General features: G+C 38.6%; 1 protein-coding gene across 1 annotated transcript; it reads left to right on the forward strand.

The window, feature by feature from the left end:
* Positions 1-12968: 12968 nt before the first annotated feature.
* On the forward strand, positions 12969-23182 carry LOC131298324 (PH, RCC1 and FYVE domains-containing protein 1). Its single transcript, XM_058323711.1, has 9 exons — positions 12969-13321; positions 14763-14849; positions 15622-15711; positions 15895-15981; positions 16099-16293; positions 16855-18960; positions 19829-19975; positions 20628-21043; positions 22196-23182. Exons 1-9 carry the CDS (start codon positions 13271-13273, stop codon positions 22278-22280), a joined length of 3264 nt encoding a protein of 1087 aa, XP_058179694.1. The 5' UTR covers positions 12969-13270; the 3' UTR covers positions 22281-23182.
* Positions 23183-24477: the final 1295 nt, after the last annotated feature.

Genomic DNA, 24477 nt, shown 5'->3' on the forward strand with positions numbered 1-24477 from the left:
AACCCTGATCAATTGTGTGGGAAGCAAACTCACCGAGCAATCTAAACAACCCTTGGCTCATTGCTCTGTGTTTGGTAGTATTTTCTTGAGGTGACACAATTGCCCCTTTGTCCTCTTGCAACAGTACATCCACATGGTCCCAAAGTAGTAGCACTAAAAACTAGTGAGAGCTATCCCCTGGGTGTCTTTGGGGTCCCTATGTTCTCCCAATTCGTGTGATGTCTACAACATGTTTCTGGAAAAAGGAGAAAGAGGAACGAGGAGTGATTTTCTCAACCCTCTTGGAGCTTTATTTTGGGCCTTTATGCTCTCAAAAAAATGAAGTGTTACTGTTTTAGTGGCTAATGGACTAATGGAGTGCTCTTCTACCAAAAATCAATTTAAGAATTCACATGATTTGTATGTCTAATCTTAACTTCATAATATCGAAAGATGTTTCGAGAAAAAGAAATCGATACATCCCCCCACCACCCACCCCCCCAAAAACACACACACACACACACATTTGAGAATAGAAAACTTCTCTTAAAGTTTCCACCAAATATGCAGATTCGGGGACGCTGTCAAGCGGTTCCTGCTAAACACCCTGCCGAGTGGGTGCAGGGTGCATTCGGACCGTTCAAAAGTGTTTTCACTCCAAACTATTAATTGTCGAAATGGACGATCTGGATGCGCTCAACAAGGTGCTTGGCAACATTATTCCCGGAATCTAGGTTTTAATTTCTTTCGTGAACCATTATTAACCAAGATGGTGATAGTTACCTTCCTTCGACATTGGACTGGAATCAAAAGTTTACAAGAACATTGGACAAATAGACTGAACTGATGTGAAAATTTGGAGAATTCCATGGCGTGATGACAGCCAAGTTTGCATCAACAAAGTCTTGTTTTTGTGGATTTTGTGCCACGAACCTGGTGGCGTAACACACTAATTATTAATTAAGAAGCATGTGTACCGGTATGAGTACAAATATGGTACGTCGATACGGCGAAACTTTAAAAATGTAAGGTATTTTTGTAATTTAGAACAATGAATTAATAATTATTACACTTCAAATAAAGGAAATACCGAAATCGAGTTTGAGGGGCAATAAGAAATCCACCATCAAATGATAATTTAACGTCAAACTTAGGAAACAAATTCGAGTCTAATGGCGTTATTAAAACTCCAATAGACAAATCATTATTTGCAGTCATGCTAATTGGGAAGCATAGAAACCAAGCGAGTCTATGAGCAACAGATGGTTTAGATTTTTATGAGCTCAAATTAGATTTGAGCCGTTCGTGCCAGGATAAACCGTTGGATCGGCCACTCGGCACCACTGCCAAGAACATCTCCCAATCCAGGTATGCCTTGACATATTTTTGAGTACTTTTGGGTACGGTAAAAGTCAAAGAGAAAAGTCATAGTATGTATTTTTGTTTATCCGGTACAAATTTAGAAGTACGACGCAAAATATGGTACCCATTAGGCCGGTACATTACCGCCCTGTTTGGATGGAGGAGATGAAGGGGGATATGTGAGCCCCCCTAATTTGTACTCCGGGTGTCTACCAAATCCGGTGTTTGGTTCAGATTTTTGGAAGGTGGAGATAAATACTGTAGAGGTTTCATGTCCGGCTGAAGCTGGATTTGTGAAGGGGAGCTCAAACCCCGTCGTTGGCAAATCCGGGAGGTTTTGAGACGGTTTTACCCCTCCAAATCCCCCTTTGGTTTATCTATTCTCATCTCATTTAACAGAGAGAGAGAAGACAGACAGAGAGATCGAAGATAGAGGAGAGATGAAGGAGTGGTACCTCGAAGAGAACATCGGCGTCGGAGAAGAAGGAGGTTGACGATCGTCGGCGTTGGAGTAATCGGACCAGGAGTGGGCGAGGACCGTGCGACCCTGGCTGGGTTTTGTCAAGTGGAGGCTGGAGGAAGGGGTTGGGGGGAGTGAGGGAGGCGGAGGCGGAGGCGGTGGTAGTGGATCTGTGGGTGGGGGGTTTTATTTTGGGAAATGGGGAGTGAAAGTAATCTGTGTATATCTACACCCCTTTACATATACACATGTAATTTTTTCTAATGCATGCTGATTTTCCCATTTTTTCACTTACTAATTACTACATTTGTAATTTTTCGGGTAAAAAATATGATTTCAACATTTTGTAGTTTTCATTAAAAAAACATTTTGTATTCTAAAATGAAATTGTTTTTTTCTATTATTAAAGATAAATATCAATTATTCTAATTAGTATAAAATAAACCAATCTTGACTTATTGAGCATTAAAAAATCAAAGTGGGGGCAATTAAGTCATTCAACATCTAATTCCATCATATCCACCTTTCATATCCTCCTTCTCAAAAAACTATCCAAACACCTCATTACAAATCCATCATTCTTAAGAGGTGGGGCCACCCTCCTTAACATATCACCCCTTATTACTTATCCACCATCAAATCCACCCTCATTCTATATCCACCCAAAACAAATCTTCCATCCAAACGGGCCGTACGAGTGGGGAGTTACGCCGGAGTTTTAGAAGTACCCAATCTTCATAGATACGTCGCATTGTTTATGATGTACTAGCTGTTTACTGTACAATAATCCAATAGTTGGCAGGGTCAATAATGCTACCCTAGGAGAATTTTGGATAAGGGTCTCTAGTTGGATGAGTTGTACTACTATGCAAAGAAATTTTGTAATTTGTCCACTTCAAAAGTTAATAGATTCCACCATAACTTTTAGAAAAATAAAAATAGATAACTTTACCTTCCCTTTTTTTTTTTTTATTTAAGGAATTTCATAAACCTCTACAAAATTAGCTTCATAGTAAAATCAATGGGTCAAAGTAAGCCCTAGTGAATTACACTGGTTTTGCCAAATATCACATTTTAACACGCTTCCGTGCATCAGAAAGTGAAAGAGGAATAAAAAGACATGAAATTGAAGCCCTCTTTATTAATATTTTCCTACAATGTCAATTTTTTTTTTTAAACAGCAATGTCTGCAACCTTAAAGTCTCCCAATTGAACCAACACCACCACCACCACAGACATGCATGTGGGTACTGGGGGAGACAATAAATGCAGTTATACAAAGAACCTGGGCATGATCATGGTGAATGAGTTTGTGGCGTAAAGTCACCTATTGTGTGCACGAGCGCGAGTGATAAAGCGTCTTTCAATAACAATATCTTAAACTAGTAAAATATTTGCGAGAGCAAATGATTGAGGGTGCGAGCGTAGTAAGGCCAATATCAACATAGAACCTGTTTTACTGGGCATTTTTACTATTTAAAACATGGGATCACCCTCAAGGGATGTTTTGTATCAATATTTATAACTTTGATATAACGTTGGGATGGCTGGCTGCCCCTTGCTCCATCTTGGAAATTTTTATTTTTTTTTTGTCTTCTCCTGTCTTGTATTTGAGAGTGTTGGCTTTATGGGGGTCAGAATCCACCCTGTACTTGAGACGCCTCTTGCTGGCCCAGGGCAAGCTTATTGGGAGGAGTAACTGCCTTCACCCGTCGGTTCTGTATGGGCAGCATTGCGCAGCCTCTTAAGTCCTCCTGTTGCTAAGTGCAGGGCTCTGCGCTGCCCTTTAAAGATCAAGTGGCGCCTTCCCCTAATAGCAGTTGCTTTTAGGTGAGTTGGTTATCACTTGATCCAACAGAGAGCCACTTTTGGAATGAATTCTAACAAATGGATTGTGGAAGGAGCTGGAGAGATTAGCTCGGTTCATCGGGACACTCTTCATTCACTCCAGTTGTTTGGCCTGGACCTCGGGTTGTTGACGTGAATATGTTAGCTCTCCCTCCTCTTTGTTCTGGAAATAATTGGACCCAAATTTCTTCCTGGACTCTACCAAACACTGCCTTGTTTTTTAATCACCCTGGTCCTGTAAAAGGAATTCCTCCAAAAGGAAAAACGAAATGCATTACCGAAAATTGAACTGCAGAATGTAGAATTAAAAAACCACCTTCGGGGACTCCGGAGGAGCTTTTTGAATTCTCGATCCAAATTTACCATGTAACGAACCTTCTGCAAAATATATTCCTGTATTAATGAAAATTACACTTTTACAGATTCTCGTTCTAATTCAAAAAATCTGTAATCTCAAACTTAGAATACAGAATTAAAAGAAGAGATGCTACATACACTACACCAAATTACTGCATCATTCACCACATTTTTTGTGAGGCCCATCCCGGATCTCACAAAAATACAGAAAAATGCCCATAAATTTTAAAATAATGTTTTATGGGGCCCTGCGAAAAATCAACTCTAACAGATATCGTTAAGTATTATTTCTCGATTTGTAGGGGCGAAATTACGCGGTTGAGTAGTTTCGCCCTACGAATCTAGAAATAATACTTACCAATATCCGTTGAAACTAATTTTTTGCAGGGCTCCATAAAAATAAAATTTATGGATATTTTTTTGTATTTTTGTGGGACCCAAAATAAGTCCCACAAAAAATGTAATGGATAGTGCGATTGGGGGATGATGTTGTGCAGTACCGTGCAACGCACCTCCGAGCGGTTGGATCGTGATCGTAAACGGCTCTTGATCGTTGGTTACCGAGATGAGATCTGAGCCGTTGGATGCACGATTAGACGGCTCAGAGGTGCTCAACACGGTGTTGTGCATCTTACTGCACAACGCCAACCCGAAATCCTGTATAGTAGTTTAGTGTAGTGTACCTAGACTTATCGTTAAAAGTAAAAGGCTCCCAAGCACCCTGTTACATGTCAAAGTTGGAAGAACTTTCCAAAGGAGGTTAACATCAAATTTAAGTGGGGTATGCTTTAATTTAGGCGCCAATTCTTGTTCTTACTTTAAGTCTTTGTTTCCTAATCGTTTTCAGAGTCAATGTTGTTGAACACTTTTTGGTAAAGTATTCTGTGGGAATTTTTCAGAAGATCCGATTTTTTTTTTTTAAAGAAGATATCAGAAAAATGTTTATTTATTTAATTTTTCTTCCCTTTTTTCGTAGTAGTAACATTCTCCAAAACAAACCTGATGCAACTTCAATTCGTCTAACTTGAGACATCCGTAATGATCATTTAAGCCACTCCCCATGCCGCTAGGCGAACGGCCCCTCGTGCCGCAAAATACAAGAGGGATCATAAATGTACACCGCATGGTCACATTTGGCTAATATTGTAGTTGACCACATCCCCAACCTTTGCTTCTGTTAGAGCTTGTGGCTCATATTATAAGCGGTACCGAGAAGTTCTACAATAAGAGCCAGTTGCGAGCGTAGTGGAGCGAAGTGCAACGAAGCAGAACGGAACGGAGCAAGGAATAAATATGATACGGTGTTATTAGGGTAGGAATAGAGGAGGTATAAATATGGCTCTATTGTAAAACTCTATGTACTATGATCATCAATAAAAGATTGCTTTCTCACTCCCGTGGATGTACCTGATTTTGGAGAATCACGTATATTGCTGTGTCGATTTCTTTACTGCATACTTGTGAATCGTGTGTGTGTGTGTTTCGATCCTAACAGCTTCAAATTGGAGATTCCGAAAATTCTTAAAGGTTGACATAACAATTTGACATATCCAAATGAGTGAAACCTACAAAATCTCCCTTCTGTGTTAAATTTGATGGTCCAAAATATATTTCAAAAATTTTTTTTTTGGTACTCGAAGGTTAACTTTTGCACTTGGCACCCGCCGCTAATTTTAAAACCTGCTGCTAATTTTGAAATTAAGTGATTGTTGCCAAATTTACTTACAATTTACTTTTCATTTCATTTGAAGATTAGAGACTTCACCTTCCAATTCTAACAGGTAAAGCAACACGAGGGATCTCAACTTCCAAATGTTCCAAAACTCTAACTAGTCCACCAAACCCCATTCATTTTTGCGATCCCGACGAAGAGTGACAATCAAATCTTCCTCTCTGTCTATCTATCTGGCACCCGCCCGTCCAAATTCCATTACAAATAAAAACCGGATTCTAATTTTTACAAACAGATGTAAGACTAGCTTCTTTTAATTTTCTTTTAGAATATAATAAAATGTATGCCCAATATTGTGTACTTGTATCTCTTTTGGTAGTATGTTTGCAATTTCGATTGGCAGGATCGGCCGTTCATCTCTGCTCGAATCTATCTCAACGCATAAAAATCTGAACCGTTTGTTGCTCGAATTAAGATCTAATATATAATACACTCAAATGACCTGAAAGTCCTTCCTAGTATCGGACCATCCTATCACAAAGAAAGTGACCCAGAGTAACCCTCTCCACTTTATGACAGGGACCAAGGTGGTGTCTTTCTGTTGACTACTTTATGGGAGCCTAGCTAATTTCTATGCCCATGTGGATTCTTGTATTTGATTTGATTATAATCTTGGACGGATGTGTTAAGGCAGTTTCTAAGCCCACATGCCCCACTTGTAAAGAAAGATTATTTGTGTTTTGTGTCCAACCACAAGATTTTAAAAAGGCTAAATTTAGCTGTATTTGAGCTAACACACCATTCCTAAAAAGGGTAATCTAGAGAGGAAAGTGACCAACTCAGTCTTCAATTAGTCACTTCACTTCGAAAGTAAGTAGTGAACTATTATTATGTCTTGGTTGTTACCTAGCTACAAGAATTTTTGGAGACTATAGACTGTTCATCACACGAGACCGTCCGTCTCGGCAATTGATTGTCCAGATTGTCGAGATGGATGGACGGTTGAGATTACGCACAGTGCCATGCAATCTGGACTGTTGATTAACAAGATGGATGGTCCAGATGAGAACAACATCGTGCTCTGCACCATCCTCCAATTTGGTAATGAAATTAATGACGAGACGATTGGCTTGTTCGATTTGGGTTTTGAGGGAGGTTTTTAAGTGTAATGAGTGGGAGAAAGATAGAGAAAAATGATTGAAAACCGTGTACAGGGGTTTTGAGTCCCCCAAACGAACAAGCCCGTGACTCCGAATATTTTTTTTACGCTGACAGTGAAATTCAAACATGCTCACGATTGCAAACCCTATATTACTGTTATGCCCCTACTCGACCTAATAGGATTTAAGCACTCAATTAGACAATGAATTCAACAATAATCAGTGAATCGATTACTATTGGACTGACTGGGGAGTCCACAAGAAATCATAATTAAAAATCTCCCTGCTTTTTATTGGCAAGAAATGATTTAGTTTCACATGGCACGACATTGAGTTTCACTCATTCCGAAGGCAAGAAATGATTTATTAGTTTCACTTTCGACCCCCAATTTGACTTTCTCCACAATAATTACAAACTACTTTTCCTAATAGAGAATTCACCATTAATCTGCCAAATAATTGATGTACGGCGTAATGCTCGGGTTCGACACAGGCTCAATGATACGAATTACAACTTCCATTTTCCCTCCTTTATCATTTGAGATCAATAACCGCAAAGAAATGAAATTGGAATATTGAGCTTAATTTGTGTTCGATCTAGTGGTAACTTATAACGACTTGTTTCGACATTAAACTTAAAGGGTCCTACTAGTTTTGGTCTGTCGATCCTGTAAACGAACACTTTGATTGAATGTTAATGCATTTGTACTTTTTCTCATGAGCTCTATTTTGTGCTTCTTCTTTTTTAATGTCCATCTTAATTATAAGCATGTAAACATTTGAGTAGACAATGACATTGCACGTTTGTTAGTGAAGCATTCTAATAACTCTCAGAAATTTCTGTGAGATTACTTTTATTCTTTCAATCACCCTTCAACTTTTTCTTTCCCTGAAATATATAGTACATGTACTTAAGTAATATTCGGTGGTAGAAACAAGCAGGTGCCAGGGTTCCTCCACAATTCCAAATATTCTCGCAAGTAGTTTTTTCAAGTTAATTTGAAAACAGTTTTATGGATTGGCCCTAGTAAGTCCATTAGTTGCATAAAAATCTCTTTAAAATTTCAAGCTATCAATCATTTTTTGTTGCACGCATAAAATTAAATAACGATTACCTACATGCTCATAATTTCGTTCTTCATCAGACTTTGCAAGCGACGATATATACTTATACAATCTATGTTTTTTTTTTTTATAATGTAGAACTTAATGTTGTTCACGCTAAGCATTCATCTTGTCTCCGCCACTGATGATATTAATCCATAAAATAACATAGAAATATATATAGATACGTACATTTTTAATTACTATAAATGGTTAGAGCATGCATAAAGTTAAATCCCTAGCTAATTTTAGTTGCTAAAAAAGAACTTGATAGGTACGTAGCCCACAATGGCTTTTAAGACATTAATTAATAATATATACTTGGAACAAAGTTCTATAAAAAGTTCATGCAGTTTTAAGATCATCTGGTCTAGCTAGCCCTAGGATATTACTATGTAATTATAAATCTAATTAATTAGTGTGGCCGTAGTCTTTTTGAAAATAAGTATACCCTAGCAAGTGTGAGCCACGTGGTGAGGCTAGTGTGAGCCACGTGGCTATGTTCTGGAGCTGTCAAAGAATAAAGAAAGAAAGAAAAAACAAACAATGTACCCAAAAAAAAGAAAAAAAAAACAAAAAACAAAAAACAAATAGACAAGCAACTAATTATACTGCAAAACTGAAGAGTGAAAATGGATCGGATTCGATTTGAATTTGTGGTTAATGAATAAAAATAATCAATTTGTGTGGTGTGGATTATAAATTTTGAGAACCATTCTCCAAAACCATTGACAATGTTGCAATTCTGATTTCTAACTATGTTTATAAAATATCTAAAACACTCGAAGGGACTAAATTTCGATAGATGCCATCGATCGGTGATGACTTGTAGGACTAAACAATGTTGCAATTCTGATTTCTAAATTTCACAAAGCCCATGGTTTTTTCTCACCCCAATGCAAAACAACATTAAAAAATAAACAAAAAAATCAATAAAATGGTACTAACATGCATAGGGTTTTGGGAGTTGTTCATATTAATTTCGTTAATCGTGATTCATGAGGTTAGGAACCAAAAAAGTAAGCAATTTATAAACAAAAAGTTTGCTAATTAAATTAGTGTAAAATGTCCTGGGCTCGAAGCAGCACAACTATAGATAGACGCCATCGAACGAAGTTGACAAAACCAATAGAGCCATTATTTGATAATTAATTATCTCTATGTTTTTTTTAGTAGGGGTGCAAACGAGTTAAGTTTTAGGGTGCTTCGCTTGGGCCCAAATTATGTAAAATTTTGATGAGCTCGAGCTCGGCTCTAACTTGAATCAAGCACATATATTTAAACTCGAGCTCGATTTGATTACTAGACAAACGTGCCTAAAAGAGCCGAGCTCACATATGCGAGTCGAACTTATCTACACGAGCTCGACTTGTTTACTGAATAAACCGAGCTGACCCCCCCCCCCCCCCAGATACTTGCGAAGAAATCAATTCGGTTGCAGCCCTAAATTTGAATGAGCCTCGATTATATGTCTTAATTTACCATCCCCCAATCAATAATTATAGAAGAGTATAGTAGAATCAAATCCTTATGAAATCTAAATTTTGGAAATGCAAGATTGAAAGGGGTAACAAGGAGAGAAGGTATAATTGTTCAAAAAACTGCCTAGACAATAAGTTGTGTAGGGGTTCGGATTATCGGGATCTTGACCATGAGGGGGGTTCTGATTCCTTCCTCTGCTGCTCCGCGCGCCCGTCGTCGGACCTGCAAGAAGTCACTAGGGCTGTGGAAGCCAGTGACCCTCCGACGATCAATTAAGATTGAGGGAGAAGTGTATAGGTCTAGGGTTAGGGTAGAATAACATACCTCTTTAGGTTAGAGTCTCTTTGCTTTTATAGACCTTGCTTGGCTTGGCCTCCAAACAAGCGCGTGGAGGATACGCTCGGGTAACTACCTCGAGTGAAGTCATATGTGATGCACAGGATAAGGCGATTACGGAGCACATGGCCAAGTCAGCTCCCAATGATTATCCTCCTGGCGTAACCGTCTTTCTTCATGCAGTCTTGGGGTGTCAGGGTCGGACATGTCTGCGCCCTCTGATGACGACAATGCCCGGCCGGATTCTATCTACCGAGCGATGTTCCGAGGGGACCCCAAAGGTCCCTTGGGACTTTTGTTCACCACGGGCTGGGGTCCAATTGGTACCACTCCATACCTTATGGCTCGGTGAATGGTCCGAACCCCATTTTCGGAGCCACTACAAGTTGTGAAATTAGTATTGACGTGCGTGAACCAGTTTGAACACTCCCAAGTTCTAAAACAAAAAGGAGTAAAAGAAGAGGAGTAGGTGTGATCTTCAAATCCAATTATTTGAAATGTGCCATTGAGGACAGAGGATCAGTAGTCAAGCTGGTGAATTTGAAGGGGTCCTACATGAACAGCAAAGCAGTGCCACACTTTAGCTGACTTTAAGTAAACCTAATTTTGGTTCCACTTGAATTAAATAGAAACATTATCAAAAAAAAGAAAGAAAAGAATTAAATAGAAACAGAGCTGCTTACATCAATGAATCCTTCCTGACAACTAGTTGACAACTACAACAGTGATCTGGTGAGGCATTACTATTTTCTATTGTAATCTGAGTTTTTTCTTCGTGGCAACAGAAAAAAGGATGACTTTTTTGTATTAATGGTTGTAGATTTAAACCAAAAGGTCAATTCCACAAAAATAAAATAAAATAAAAAATAAACAAGAGATGTGATTGACTTTTCGTCCCTCGACAGTTGAGTCTTGTAGATTAGCTCCCTCAGCAACTCCATGTAGCGCGGTTCAGAGTCTTGACAATCGATGACACGAATTTTAACCAAATAAATGGACGATTCAAATTTGTATGTGTTCAAATTGGATTCGAGCCGCATGTGTCGAGTGAACGGCCGGATTGACTGCTCTGCACCTGCTTGGCAGAGAGCTGCTCGGTAGCATCCTGGATCATATCTTTATATGCTGGTAACAATTGAAAAATGAATTAGCTTCCGAAAAGAATACCCATTACAATTACCACCATTTTCAAATTTCTCTAAAACTCGGCACTCTACATTTCATGTTTTTTTCAGTGATCGAACTTAAAAATCTAACGTATCACAGTCATTTTCCGTGAGCGCATCTCCCTAGTTTTAACTACACTCGTGGGGACTATGCTTTATTGGATCATGGAGTCAAACTTGTAGCTAACCTTATGCACAACAGATTATCTTTTTAAAAGTAAAAAGGTGAGACGCAAAATTAACAAATGCAAAAAAAATTTAAATAAGAACAAAATACAAAAAGTCCTAAAAAGTCTTAATTGTAACAAGGTCTAAGACTGAGAGGCCTTGTTTCAAGGAAGAGTAAGATTTTGTTGGTCTTAATTGAATCAAGCTTAAATTGGGAAGGACATAATGAATAGAAAAAAGATTTTCTCTTTATTTGGAGCTTAAGACGAAGGAAGAAAAAGAAAATTGCTAATTTAAAGTGGAAGGCAAATTGTTTTATGCTTAAGTACTTTATATTTTTGCTATTTTCTTCTCCCTCTTTTGTTAGTCGACATTATTGGTTGTAATTACAATTTACTGAACAACTGTTTTCTCTAATAACCAAAGGAGATTTTCTTTTTTCTATTTTCTAATTTTTTTGGAGAATGATAAGTGATCTTTTAACATAGAACTCCTACACAGAATTCGTGTCACTATCTAATTTGATTAGCTTTGAACATATAAGTTTCTATCCTTGATTACTTTCCTAAAAGGAAGAAGTACAATAATGTTTTTCTTTATAGCAGTTTCCTTTTTCAAAATCAAGAATATGCAAAAGTAATACAACGATATGTTCATATTCGAAAAGGAAATTGATTTTTACACCCTCCTTTTATCCATATGTGATGGAAAAAATATGTGAATGGTAGTTTGATAATTCTACATGAATGAAGACAAAAAATGAAAATGCACTTGGATAAAAGCGGAGTGTGAAAATCAATTTCTATTTGAAAATTGAAAGTATATTTTGAATGCTTATGGTTGTACAAAAATTGTTCTTAGAACCACCCCTTCTCTCTCTAGCATGATTTTTAGTACGTTTTCTCCTTACTCATTACTCACATTTGTGCTTATTGTTTACTGGTTTGTGCTGGGATCCCGTTTTGGTATCTCTCTGCCTAGTCCCGGACGGGATTCTTAGGCCGACCTTTGTGCCGGGTGCTTTTGCAGGGTGTCCTTGAGTCTGTAGCCTATCGTGCTTAATGCAGTACTCGTGTTTCAGATTAGGTTGTTTGGTGCACTCCTGTTATTGCAATGTAATTTTTGCCTTCGGGTATGATTTAACAGAAATGATTTGTGCACATACTGCTGTGCACAGCAGCTGTGCACAGCAGCCGTTTTCTCCCGCTTCGGGTCGCACAAAGATGATCGGAGCCGCTCATTTTGTTCAAAATATATCGTTTAAGGTCTCTGTAAAAAATGAGCTTCGTTCGATATCGTTTGAGGCGTTAACAAAACACCCAAAATCACTTCAGAATTTAGGCTCACAGCTGCTGTGCACAGCTTGCTGTGCACGTAGCACAGCCCATGATTTAATGACATATTCAAAAAAATAAAAATAAAAATTACTCACATATCTCTGTCAATCTAGGTTCACTTATTACTCCTCCCTCAAAAATCATTTATTCAAAAGCATTTTGGCAAAATTGATTCTGGGAATGTGCTGCCAAACAGTTAAGAGGTCTCTGGCCTAATGGGGTCAGGGGTATTTAAGTGTTAAGAAAAATGAAGGTCAAAAATTCAATTTCTTTTTCAATGTGTTAATTTAATTATTTAAATAATATTGACTTTCACTGGATGGGTTGCCAAACAAGCCTAATGCAAATTTGCGTAATTGCTTCATTTAGTGCTCCCAAACATCCACAGATCCACTGCAGCTTAATTGCTTCATTAGCAGGACTCAAGGAATTAAGGACAAACAAATGACTGTCTCTGTACATAAATGGACAACACGTGTGGTTGGGTTTCAGTCATCAGTTTAATCAATCACCATAATACTCTCTTTCCTCTCTCTCTCTCCCCCCTGTTTGCACAACAACCAAGAAAACAATAGTGTCCCGATAGAAGAATAGAATCGCAATCACCCAAGCAGAAAAGAGAGAGAATCAAATAAAGGCTAATTGACCCCTTCCCTTCTCTCTCTCTCTCATGCTCTGCAAAGCAGAGCTTGAATTCTTGGTTCACACACATTCTCTTGTTAAGGTTCCCTTGTGAGGCCACCAAAGCCTTCCCCTTCACTGCCTCTCTTGTCTGCTACTTTTCTTGTCATTGCATTCTCTCTCTCTCTCTCTCTCTCTCTCATGAACTAGTCTGGAAAATGACTGAAGAGTTCCCTGCAACAGTTCCTTCTGACAGAGCAGTTGAACAGGTGCACACCCATTTACTGAAATTTGATTTTTCAAAATCAAATTTCACTATCTCTTCTCCTATTTGTGTACAATGTGTGTCTAGATCCTTGTCATTAATTTACCCCAAATTTTACTTTTGATACTTTGTACTTCAGTTGAAGTGACATGATCTGAGATGATTAGCTAAATTTTCAAAAACCCATTTCAAAAAGTATATAATGTATATAAGTTGAGGTTTTGGTTGTATGCATAATTGAGGCATTGCTTTGTACTCTGGTTTGGGTACCTTGTTTTATTTTCTTACTAGTTTTTTTTCTGATTTGTGTGTGCATTGTGTTGTGGAAACCTGCAATTTTAGGTCAAGTGTGATAGTTTTTGCTCTTTGTTTTTTTTTTCCCCCAATAACCAGGTGTCGGGCTAGCATACGTGCACCTTGACTAATCCTATGACTATATAAACCCACCGTCCACTAGCTGAGTTTTGGTTCTTTGTTGAATAGGTTGAGACCTGTAGTTGATGACATTTTAGCCCTCATAGAAACCCTCACAGACAATAGATGCAGAGCTTGTTGATTCTATTGGGTTTATGGATGTCTAATTTGGGGGTAGATACATAAGCTGATATTAGTTTTGAAGTCTTCAGAGATTTTTGGGTGGTGCCATTTGAATCAGTGTTCTAAAAGGCGCTAGGCTCTAGTTGGGCGGCGACCCACCACCTAGCGCCTTGGCGCTGCCTTGCAATTAAGTTTTTTTTTTTTTTTTTGAGAGTCTAGACCCTAGGCGGCTGCCTAGCCTCCCCGAGTGCCTAAACAAATCGCCTAGGGGAAAATCGTGGCGGTAACCCGCCGCCTAGGCCGCCTTTTAGAACACTGCATTTGATGGGGGGTTTTACACTTTTGAGTTGGAATTTAACAAAAGATTTAATCTTTGATGGTAATTCGAAAGTGAAAATAAGACTTAGACACTTTTCGCAAATCATGGATTTTAATGGTGCATTTGGCTTTGCAAATATCTCACTGCTCAGGCAAACCTTTTGGAGACTTGGCTTTTCGTGAATGAACTCCAATTCCGCTTTAGCATCGCATTTGGCATGGTTAAGGCATATACCATGGTGGTCCCCTAAGCTCTCTGGCTTAAGTAGCTGTTTTGATTCCTATGCTTGAGTTTGCCCACTTCAGTTCTTAGACTTTCTGTTTTCTCGACTTGGTTACCTTGGTTTAATCAAGATTTTGCATTATCAGTAACTATTTTATTGATCAAATCAGAAAGGGAGTCTAAATCTGTTTTAATCTGAAAAACATAATGACTGCTAGTTTCACTTGTGAGATTACCGCATTTATCAGATTGAGAACTATTTTTAATTTCTTGTATGAATTATGGAGCCAATTTACTGTTATTGATCTGGTTTTTGTTTGATGCAATGTGTAATTCTCCTCTCAAATGACTTTTAAACATCTTGCAGGCACTTGTGGCTTTAAAGAAGGGCGCCCATCTTTTGAAGTATGGGCAACGAGGGAAGCCGAAATTCTGCCCTTTCAGGCTATCCACGGTAGGAAATTCGAGAAAAGAGTGAACAAAAGCATTTTGGAATTCTTTGATATGCGTTAGAATATCCTATGGATTTGAACAAGAAAGTTGTGTCTTTGAGCAGTTCAAATCTTTGAGAAGTATCTAACTAAATCTAACTCATCCTTCACTTCATTGTTACCGGTTCTATGGTTGGCTCATATATGCATAATATCGATTACTCTGCTAGATGTTAGTGCTCAAGTTCCTAATTCAATTGTACACCTCTTTCCTTCCATCAGAGATTGAGCGCCATTTTCGTAGTTTTTCATATAGGGAAGATGACACTTGAGCATTGGGATGGTATGACAGGGTTTCACTCTATTACTACTTGGTTTTCCCATCGAGTTTTGCTTTGGATCAGATGTTGATGATGTCATTTTCTTGGGTTCATTATCCATAGTTCTCTTCTACTTCTTCTTGCATATTGACCAACTTTTGATGTTTTCCAAATTGCAATTTAATAGTTGATATTTCAACCCAGTCTTTCAGAAATTTGACTTGAATTAATATTTTAAAGTGTAGTTAAATCTGAAGGTGCAATCTTTTACCAACTCTCGAGCTGAATACTTAGGACGAATTTATAACCACGTTATTAGAAGTACGACTCATGGAGACGTTCGTCACACAAGTCACAATATTCTTCAAGCCAAGTCACTGTCTCTTTAATGTCATCATCCAGATACTTAATGTTCCTTTTCAGTATGAAAAGAATCTTATTTGTATGTAGAGTAAGCTTCACTTCTTGGTTTCAGGATGAGAAATTTTTGATCTGGTATTCTGGTGAGGAGGAAAAGCAACTGCGGCTAAGCTCAACCATGAAGATTATTCGTGGACAGAAGACTGTAAGGACATGAAATTTACTTCGTCAAGTGATTTATGAAGTTAGGGGTGTGTGCATGCTTCTAGTGCATACGTGTGAGTGAGATAAATGATGGGGATTTTTAGCCTTTGCTCCATAGTTGCCCCAAGTTAAGACCCCAGTTTCAATGTTTCATTCCCCTGTAATGCCTTTTTTCTTTTGACAGACAAATTTTCAGCGGCAACTTCAACCAGAGAGAGAAAGTCAGTCCATTTCGATAGTACATGCGAATGGTCAACAGTCTCTTGATCTGGTAACCTTAGGACTTTCTATGTCCTTTATACACATTGTTGTTTCGTATTTTAAGTAGAAGTATGTCCCTTTCCAAGATTCTTAGTTTCATTTGTGTCCCTATTTTCTGTTTATACAGATATGCAAGGACAAAGCACAGGCTGATTCTTGGTGCTTAGGCTTGAGAGCTGTAATATCCAGGTGCCACCATTCCAGGTTACTGGGTGCTCCGAAACACCAAAGAGGGACACAATCTTGTATCTATAGCCCAGCTAGTTACATGCGAAGGAAACATAATCTGGGAATTTCTGAGGAGACCGCCAAATTTTCTGAGGTTTGTTGTGGTTTCCTCTGAATTCTGATAGTTTCTTTCCCCAATGATTGAGTTGCTTGTCCCTTGCTTGCATCCTCTTAACAGTTGCTTTTGGAACAATAAGGAATAATAGTTTACCATGTAGATTGATCTTATAAGTAGGAGGATGAGATTGGAACTAAATTCATAAATTTTCAGTGGGGGAAACAATAAGGTGGTGTTTGACATAAACTTTACGGTGTCAATCTCTCGGCATTATTTTATTCTTATAGGTGATTCTCCAGAACTTGTTATCTTGGACCAAAGGTTGTCAGTATGATTAAAGAATGTGGTGCCTTGGTGATGGGATATCCAATGAAATACAATAAGCGCTTAGGTCCTATAAATGAAAGTTTAGTCCGAGCTGCTTCTTCTTTTCTTTTTTCCTGTTGTTTGTGGGCGTTTAGATTCTGTTCTCTTTGAGGATGAGTTTCATTTTGCTGCCAGCTCTATTTTATTTTTATTCCCTGCCTCCATACAATGTCGAAATGTATATATTCAGCCTTCTCAATACTCTGATGCTTTTTTTATTCCAATATGAAGGTGCACAGCTTATGTGGTAGTCCCACTCGGTCAATGTCAGAGCAGTGCTTTTCTGATGCCCTATCATGTTCTTCCAATAGTTTTTATTCGGAATCCAGTCTTCCAAGCGCACCAAACGTCATGGATACTTTTACTCCAAATTCTCCATATGTTGAACAAGATGATCTCAAGAAGAGGGGAACAGTAACAGAAACTGATACTGAGATTCTCCGTAGTGGTTTTAAGACACGTGTTCATGGTTCCCCACAAATAGAGAAAACCATTTTGAGGGATGTCTTGATCTGGGGAGAACGTATGGAAGGTGCATGTTTGGGGTTAGGGTTTGATAAGTTTTGTAAACCTAAGGAATTGCATGTGGACGCTTTGTTACCCAAATTACTCGAGTCTACCATGGCTTTAGATGTACACAAAGTATCTTTAGGAACAAAGCATGCTGCCTTAGTTACCAAACAAGGGGAAGTTTTCTGTTGGGGTGACGGTAGCAGCGGAAGACTGGGAAATAAAATTGACATGGATGTTACACGACCCAAAATTGTGGAATCACTGTCCGCGGTCCGTATAAAATCAGTTGTCTGTGGTGAATATCAAACATGCGCTCTCACATTTTCTGGCGAAGTTTACACATGGGGAGACAATTGTTATGGTTCTGATTTAGGTGGTGAGGATAATAATAGGAGCCAGTGGCTTCCGCATAGAATCTCTGGTTCTTTGGACGGTGTAATCATATCACAAGTTTCTTGTGGAGAGTGGCACACGGCAATTGTATCTGCCTCTGGAAAGTTATTTACATACGGAGATGGGACTTTTGGGGTTCTTGGGCATGGGAATCTTCAAACCATATCTCAACCAAAACAAATTGAATCTCTCAAGGGTTTATCGGTGAAATCTGTCGCATGTGGGTCATGGCATACAGCAGCAGTTGTGGAAATCATGGTTGATGGATGTAAGTTTGACGATCCGGGTGGTAAATTATTTACCTGGGGAGATGGGGATAAAGGAAAGCTTGGTCACGCTGATCAAGAGAGGAAACTCTTACCAGCATGTGTCCTACAGCTAGTGGACCACAATTTTGTTCAAGTTGCATGTGGAAGAATGTTGACTGTTGCACTAACTGACAGAGGTAAGGTTTACACAATGGGGAGTGCCGTGCATGGGCAACTGGGGGATCCACATGGCAAAGACAAATCGATTACTATCGTTCAGGGGAAGATAAAAAACGAGTTCGTTAGGGAGATCTCGTGTGGATCTTATCATATTTCTGCCTTGACTTCAAGTGGGGGTGTTTATACATGGGGAAAAGGTTTGAATGGGCAACTAGGATTAGGTGACACCGAAGACAGGAACTCTCCAACTTTGGTGGAGGCGTTGAGAGATAGGAAGGTAGAAAGTGTAACTTGTGGGTCCAGTTTCACAGCTGCGATTTGCTTACACAAGTCTATTTCAAGTAGTGATCAATCGGCTTGCAAAGGGTGCGGATTGGCTTTTGGGTTTACGAGGAAGAAGCACAACTGTTATAACTGTGGTCTTTTGTTTTGCAATGCATGTAGTGGTAAGAAGGCCACGAATGCTGACCTGGCACCTACCAAGAGTAAGTATTTTCGAGTTTGTGATCCGTGCTTCAACACCTTGAAGAGGGTTACACATTCAGATAGGCTGCCAAAGGTTGAAAGTCCTAGTCCAAGATTGACTTTGACCGCAAAGAAGGCATCTTTGGAAGAGAGTGCAGAGAGAGGAGAGGCAGTTAGTACACCACGTCAAATGGTTTTAACCAGAAAATTTTATAAAGAGATTAGCCAATTGCATGAAAGGAAGAATGTGAAAAGCCAAGGGGAAAATCAGCAGCTTTTAGACACTGTTTCTTCTTGTTCGGTCGGGTTTCCCAGATGGGGCCAAGTCTCCTGCCCCGTAACATTTAGTAACATCAACAGAGAAAACACAATGTCCCTCGTTTCTGTTCCGAAGAATCAACTTTCTTCCACTCCTGTCTGTTCACAACGGATTCCCTTGGGATCAAAATCTCCGATTTCAAGTGCCATGAGTGCGCAGAAAAGCTTCTTGGAGTCAGACGATTGTCTAATTGAAGAAATTCACGAGCTGAGAGCTGAGGTAATTCCTCCTGTATACATGCAAAAACACATATATACATGTATATGTAGTTCGAATATTTCATATTACATACTTCACTGTTTCTGTAGTTCACATGGGTGGACATTCCTCTGGCTCCATCTTGCTCACTGAGGTAAATGTTGCAATGGAGTTTAAGCTAGGTGGTTCTTATAACTCTTAAACCGCTTTGTTGTACGGTAATTAGTGTTGTGCATATTTAGGCTTTGTTTGGTTTTTAGGGAAAGTGAGGGAAAGAAAATGAGAGGGAAATTGGGAGAGAAATTTTACTATTCACAACACTTGAATTCTTTTATTTTCTCTCCTCTTTCTCTCCAATCCAAACAATTGGAGGGAAAATTTTTAACTTTCCTTTCTTTTCTCTCACTTCCCCTAAGTTCCAAACAAAGCCTTAGGGACGTTAGTAAGTGATATTTGGATTCCTGTAGTTGGCATGTTACGAACAAGCTATGTCTGGTACAAAATGAGAGTTTCTAGTGGAGTGCGCTTGTTATTACAAGTTGTTCCATTATGCACAGAGCAATACACTTGAATTATGTTGGTGTACTTGTATTATGTCAGTACTATTGTAGTTGGAATGCTACGAACAAGCTATGTTCCACTTGCTTCTTCGCGTACAAAATGAGACAGTATACATCATAAAGGTGTACTTTTGTACTCTATTTTGCATGTACACCAGAAACGTGCACACATTTGTTGATGTTTTGATAGAGCCACAATTTTTATTCCTTTTGAGATGAGATCATTATCTTCTGATCTGAATGGATTTGTGTAATCATGTATGTCCCACTGTCATTTGCGTCCAAATGAAAATGGATTTTTATCTCTGAGTCTCATTCATTCTTAATAGGTTGAGAGTCTTGAAAAGCTATGTGAGACAAGGAACGAGGAAATAAAAGAATGTAAACAGAAAATTGAAGAAGCGTGGTCTGTGGCGAAGGAGGAAGCTGCCAAGTCTAAAGCAGCGAAGGAGTTTATAAATGTTTTGAAATTGAAGGTAACGACTCTGCTCTCTTTGTTTTGTTAAATGCTGCATGTCCCATGATCTCGATTTGGCTTTTCAAAAGCAGAATATACCTGAAAGAGCTTCTTCAACAGTAAGTTGTATAGGTTGCTAACTTGTTATAGCTATATTGTAGCATGAAGTTCCTAGTTGTCCTCTCTGGGAATGTAAAATACATGATATGTCAGCCTACAGCAGAACTTTGTGCCAAATTTGGCACTAGGTGTAGCTTTCGCTAAAAATGCAAGAACTCCATTTGTTTCTACCTCTCTCATGACGGGAGCCACATATAGCAATTCCATTTAGCATGTTTTTTAGAGAAAAACAGAAGAAAGATACTAACGAGATTGGAGCAACACTGATAAAACGTAGCATTTTGAAAAATATGTATTGCTCGAATATAGAATAGCTGGTCATTCAGCTACTGAACCATGGGAGATGCTCCAAGTGGAGCTGAAGTCATACTTGTATCATCAAACTATGCTTCCAAGTGTTGATAAAAAAAAAAAAAACTGTACGTGCTTCCAAGTTCTTCAGTGTCGATTTTAATTGTCACTTGTGTGACAAAACCAAAAAAAACGATCAACTCCACCAGTAAAATATCTTTGCATAGGTTGAGAAATGAAGTATCTGTAATTTGTCGCAGCTCCATACTACTTCAGAGGAACTTAAAGCGGAAAAGGAGTTCAAAGATCGAGTTAGTGCTCATCTCCCTCAAATCACATCCGTACCTATAGATACCCCATCACTGAAGGATGCGAACACAATGTTAATTCCTACGCGTTTGCCGACCAAAGTTGGATCTCTGGAAGGGCAAAAAGTTGACAGTATATGTGGTCCTCAGATCTTTTTCTCCAATACTCTACAATCTATTTCTGATGGAGACTTCTACCGTGGCGGCCCTATGTTAGCAGAGGAATCAATTGTCGAAAAAACTGCTTCTGTAGAAAATGGATTAAACCCCTTGAAGTATGAATGGGTTGAGAAGTGTGAACCCGGCGTTTATATCACGTTCATTACCCTGCCAAGCGGGCAGAAGGGCGTCAAGCGAGTGAGATTCAGGTAATTCTATTTATCCATAACGACTCTTTTATGTCTATGGGAGTTTATTACTAGGGCAAATTTTCGTAGTCGCCCCTCTAGTTTTACGGTTGTCTCAATTTCGTCCTTGTAGTTTGTTTTACGTTCCAAATTGGTTAAATTGTTAACACCATTAATGAAACTAACGGAAAAAAATATGATTAAAAAATTAAGTGCTCCAATTTTCAATTTGGTTAAACCAGTGCGAAAATCTTATTTTTCTGATCATTTTATTTTAAATGGTCATAATGAATTTTTGGCTTTAAGGCCTTCCAATGAGCACCCTTAGAGAGCCCTGAAACTAAATAACGAGTCTTCGGGTGCTTGTTGAAAGACCTTAGAGCAAAAAATTCATTACGACCATCTAGGATAAAATGATCAAAAAAATAAGATCTTCGCACCGGTTCAACCGGATTGAAAATTGGAACACTTAATTTTTTAATCATATTTTTTCCGTTAGTTTCATTAACGGTGTTAACGATTTTACCAATTTGGAACATAAAACAAACTACAAGGACGAAATTGAGACAATTGAAACTAGAGGGACGAAATTGAGACAATCGTAAAACTAGAGGGACGACTACGAAAATTTGCTCTTATAACTATGATGTTCCGTTTATTACCGGCCATGTATGGAAAAAGTTTTTTTTTAAGTGACTGAAAATAGAAAAAAAAGAAGAAAATGCTTTATTCTGTAGTTGGCAAACTATTATTTACTAAGAAGCACAAACACTATCACACACGCTTGGACGCCTGAAACACATACTTGACGAAAATATGAAGAAAACAAAAGAACGAGTATTTAAGCATGAATTCAGAGAATTGAGTTCAACGACTAGATCAAAACAACGCGAATTTACTCCTAGAAATCCCTGCTCTAGTCTTTTTAATGTTAGAACCCTAAAGCGTTAAAATCAGATTCCTTTGGGATGGAGCTTTTAAATAGGTATCAGGAATTCCTGATAAAACCTAAGAAAATAAACTGTTATTTCACCAACAGGCATGGTTAGTTTTGATGTGTTTGTGTTAGTTCCATCGGTGTTCATATGATTTGACATTATTGTAAGCCAAACTCTTTGGAGCTCTAAATCTACTTGGAATGACTATTTGGGCCTTGGAATTGTGTAATTGCAGCCGGAAGAAATTCACCGCGAAGGAAGCAGAGAGATGGTGGGAAGAGAATGAACTAGCAGTATACCAGAAGTATGGGATTGAGTAAAACATAAGCTCAAACTAATATCATGGGAGACCAGTGGCTGATTTGGCTTTTTACCTCCACACTATAAAATCATTCACTTCTTGGGGCCAAAGCAGATATGGGTTCATATGGTGGAGTCTTGCTAAATCCACATGGTGGAAGTGTGGATGGTGAAGTAAGAAGGAAGATGGTGATTCAAAGTTAGTTACTGTTGCCTAGTAATGCTATTAACACAATATTTTGCATAACGATGTGCACGACATGCTCGTGTGGCACGGTTTGTTGGCGGTTGTATGAGATGGTATTTTTCAACACTAACGAGACAGTGCCACGTGAACATGTTCTGTAGATTATTGTGTGAAATATTGCGTTGACTGTTAATAGGCTTTTACGATGTGGGTGGAGAGGAAAGAGTGATTGGAGAGGGGATGAGAGTGATTTTTGGTGTAAAAAAAAAAAAAAAAAACCTGGCCCTCATCTTGTTCATAGGGAGCATATCTTGCCTACTTCATCGAACTGTATAGTTTTACACTTTTCATAGATATCTCTCTCTCTTCCGGTAATATAGTACTTGATCCCTACCAAATCCATGTCTAGCAAAGATGAAACACATTCCGGAACAGAAGCATAAAAATGTAGACCCTCAAGATCAACCGTTGCGTACTTCGCCAGTGTGTCGGCGCAGTGGCGTTGCAGCAGGCATGTCCTGCAGAGACCTGATGTTCAAGCATGGATGTGAATTGACATATGGGCTGGAATTAATGCTGAACTTTGGCTTTGTGGTAACCAAATATTGCCTGTTCTCCATTTGACTTATATTCCCTCTGTTTTACAACTAATCCCTACCTTTGGCTGGGGATAATTGAATTCGTGGATAATAAGGCAGATAAAGATTACAAAAGTAAATTTAGTAATGACTTTTACTTCGAACGATCTACTGTTTGTGTCACGTCTCATGTAGACCACTGTCTAGTAACTTGTTGGAGACTCACAACATGACCTAAAATGCTCAAGTCCAAATTTGTACTCCCTCCGTCCTATAGAAATAATTGAGATCTATCATATAAGATCTATATTTGAAATGAAATTCATTACGGATTTATTAAGATATAACTAATTTTTTAGCCGATTAGAATGAAACGAGGGACAATTAAATTGGGATGGAGGAAGTATTAGTAATTTACATGACTTGTTGTATATCCAAGATTATCCATATAAATTCCGGATGGAGCTTCCGACGTGGGACGAAGTGCACCTTAACTTGTTTATACAGTTTGTTTATCAACTTTACAAATAAGTAATGGAAACCAAAGGATCCATCCACACACCTGAGCCTGACAGAAGTTATGCGAATTGTGAGATCAATGAATTTAAAGTTTTAAACAAGTATTATACTCCATAGGTATACGTGAACGGGTTTGGTCAAGTGAGTAAGAGAAAACAACTAAAAGACTTCTTCTAAATGCCTCAAGTTCGAATACCATGGAAATCAAACATTTCAGATCTTAAAAGGTCACAGGAGGTTTGCCCGACCTTTAACTTCAGGATTCTGAAATTCGTCGAGATATGCGTAAACTGACCCGAACATCCGGTTAGAGAAAACAAAAAACAATACTGAATTATATTAAGAATGAATAAGAAACGTAAACCCTAGAAAAGGGGAAAAGCACAAAAAGATGGATTGATGAAAAGGAAAAGTGTGAGAGGGAGAGAGGAATATAAAGACCACACAAGGGATCCTGCCGTGCCACGTCGAAACTTTTTAACTCACGTGGCAAAAGCTGGCCCCCAGCATCACAAGTTCTGGAGCACCTTATCAACCTTTCAGTTGAACAAACAAAAAACACACTTAGAACACATTTATGTTCATTTTTATCTGCTGCTTTAGTTGTAAGTGATTGTAAAAGTGCTTGAGTTGAGAATTTTTTCCAAGTGAGAATGGAGTTAATTACTATCTCATGCCCTTTTTAAAGGGAGATCCCAAGCGATCCCATTACCCTACTTTTGCTAAGTTAAAACTCAATAAAGGATACTAGCATGTCATTAAGTAACTTTTTCTTTTTGGGTTCGGCGGGTATCCGGATCAGTTTACATGCATCTCGACTAATTCTCTCTCTAGTTTGGTCAGAGACTAGCCATTATTCATGCCGAGACTAAGGAATATTCACAAGAAATTTTTCATTGCGGCCTGACCCTAAACATTGAGTGAGGAAGGATC

This window comes from Rhododendron vialii, chromosome 8a, assembly GCF_030253575.1.
Source record: "Rhododendron vialii isolate Sample 1 chromosome 8a, ASM3025357v1".
In the NCBI taxonomy this organism is placed as follows: domain Eukaryota; kingdom Viridiplantae; phylum Streptophyta; class Magnoliopsida; order Ericales; family Ericaceae; genus Rhododendron; species Rhododendron vialii.

Bases quoted from the DNA above. Each gene is read 5' to 3' on its own strand.
- LOC131298324 (XM_058323711.1), top strand. From the start codon at position 13,271: ATGACTGAAGAGTTCCCTGCAACAGTTCCTTCTGACAGAGCAGTTGAA. The intron at 13,322-14,762 runs GTGCACACCCAT...AACATCTTGCAG, and splicing joins CTGACAGAGCAGTTGAACAG to GCACTTGTGGCTTTAAAGAA. The intron at 18,961-19,828 runs GTAATTCCTCCT...CATTCTTAATAG, and splicing joins TTCACGAGCTGAGAGCTGAG to GTTGAGAGTCTTGAAAAGCT.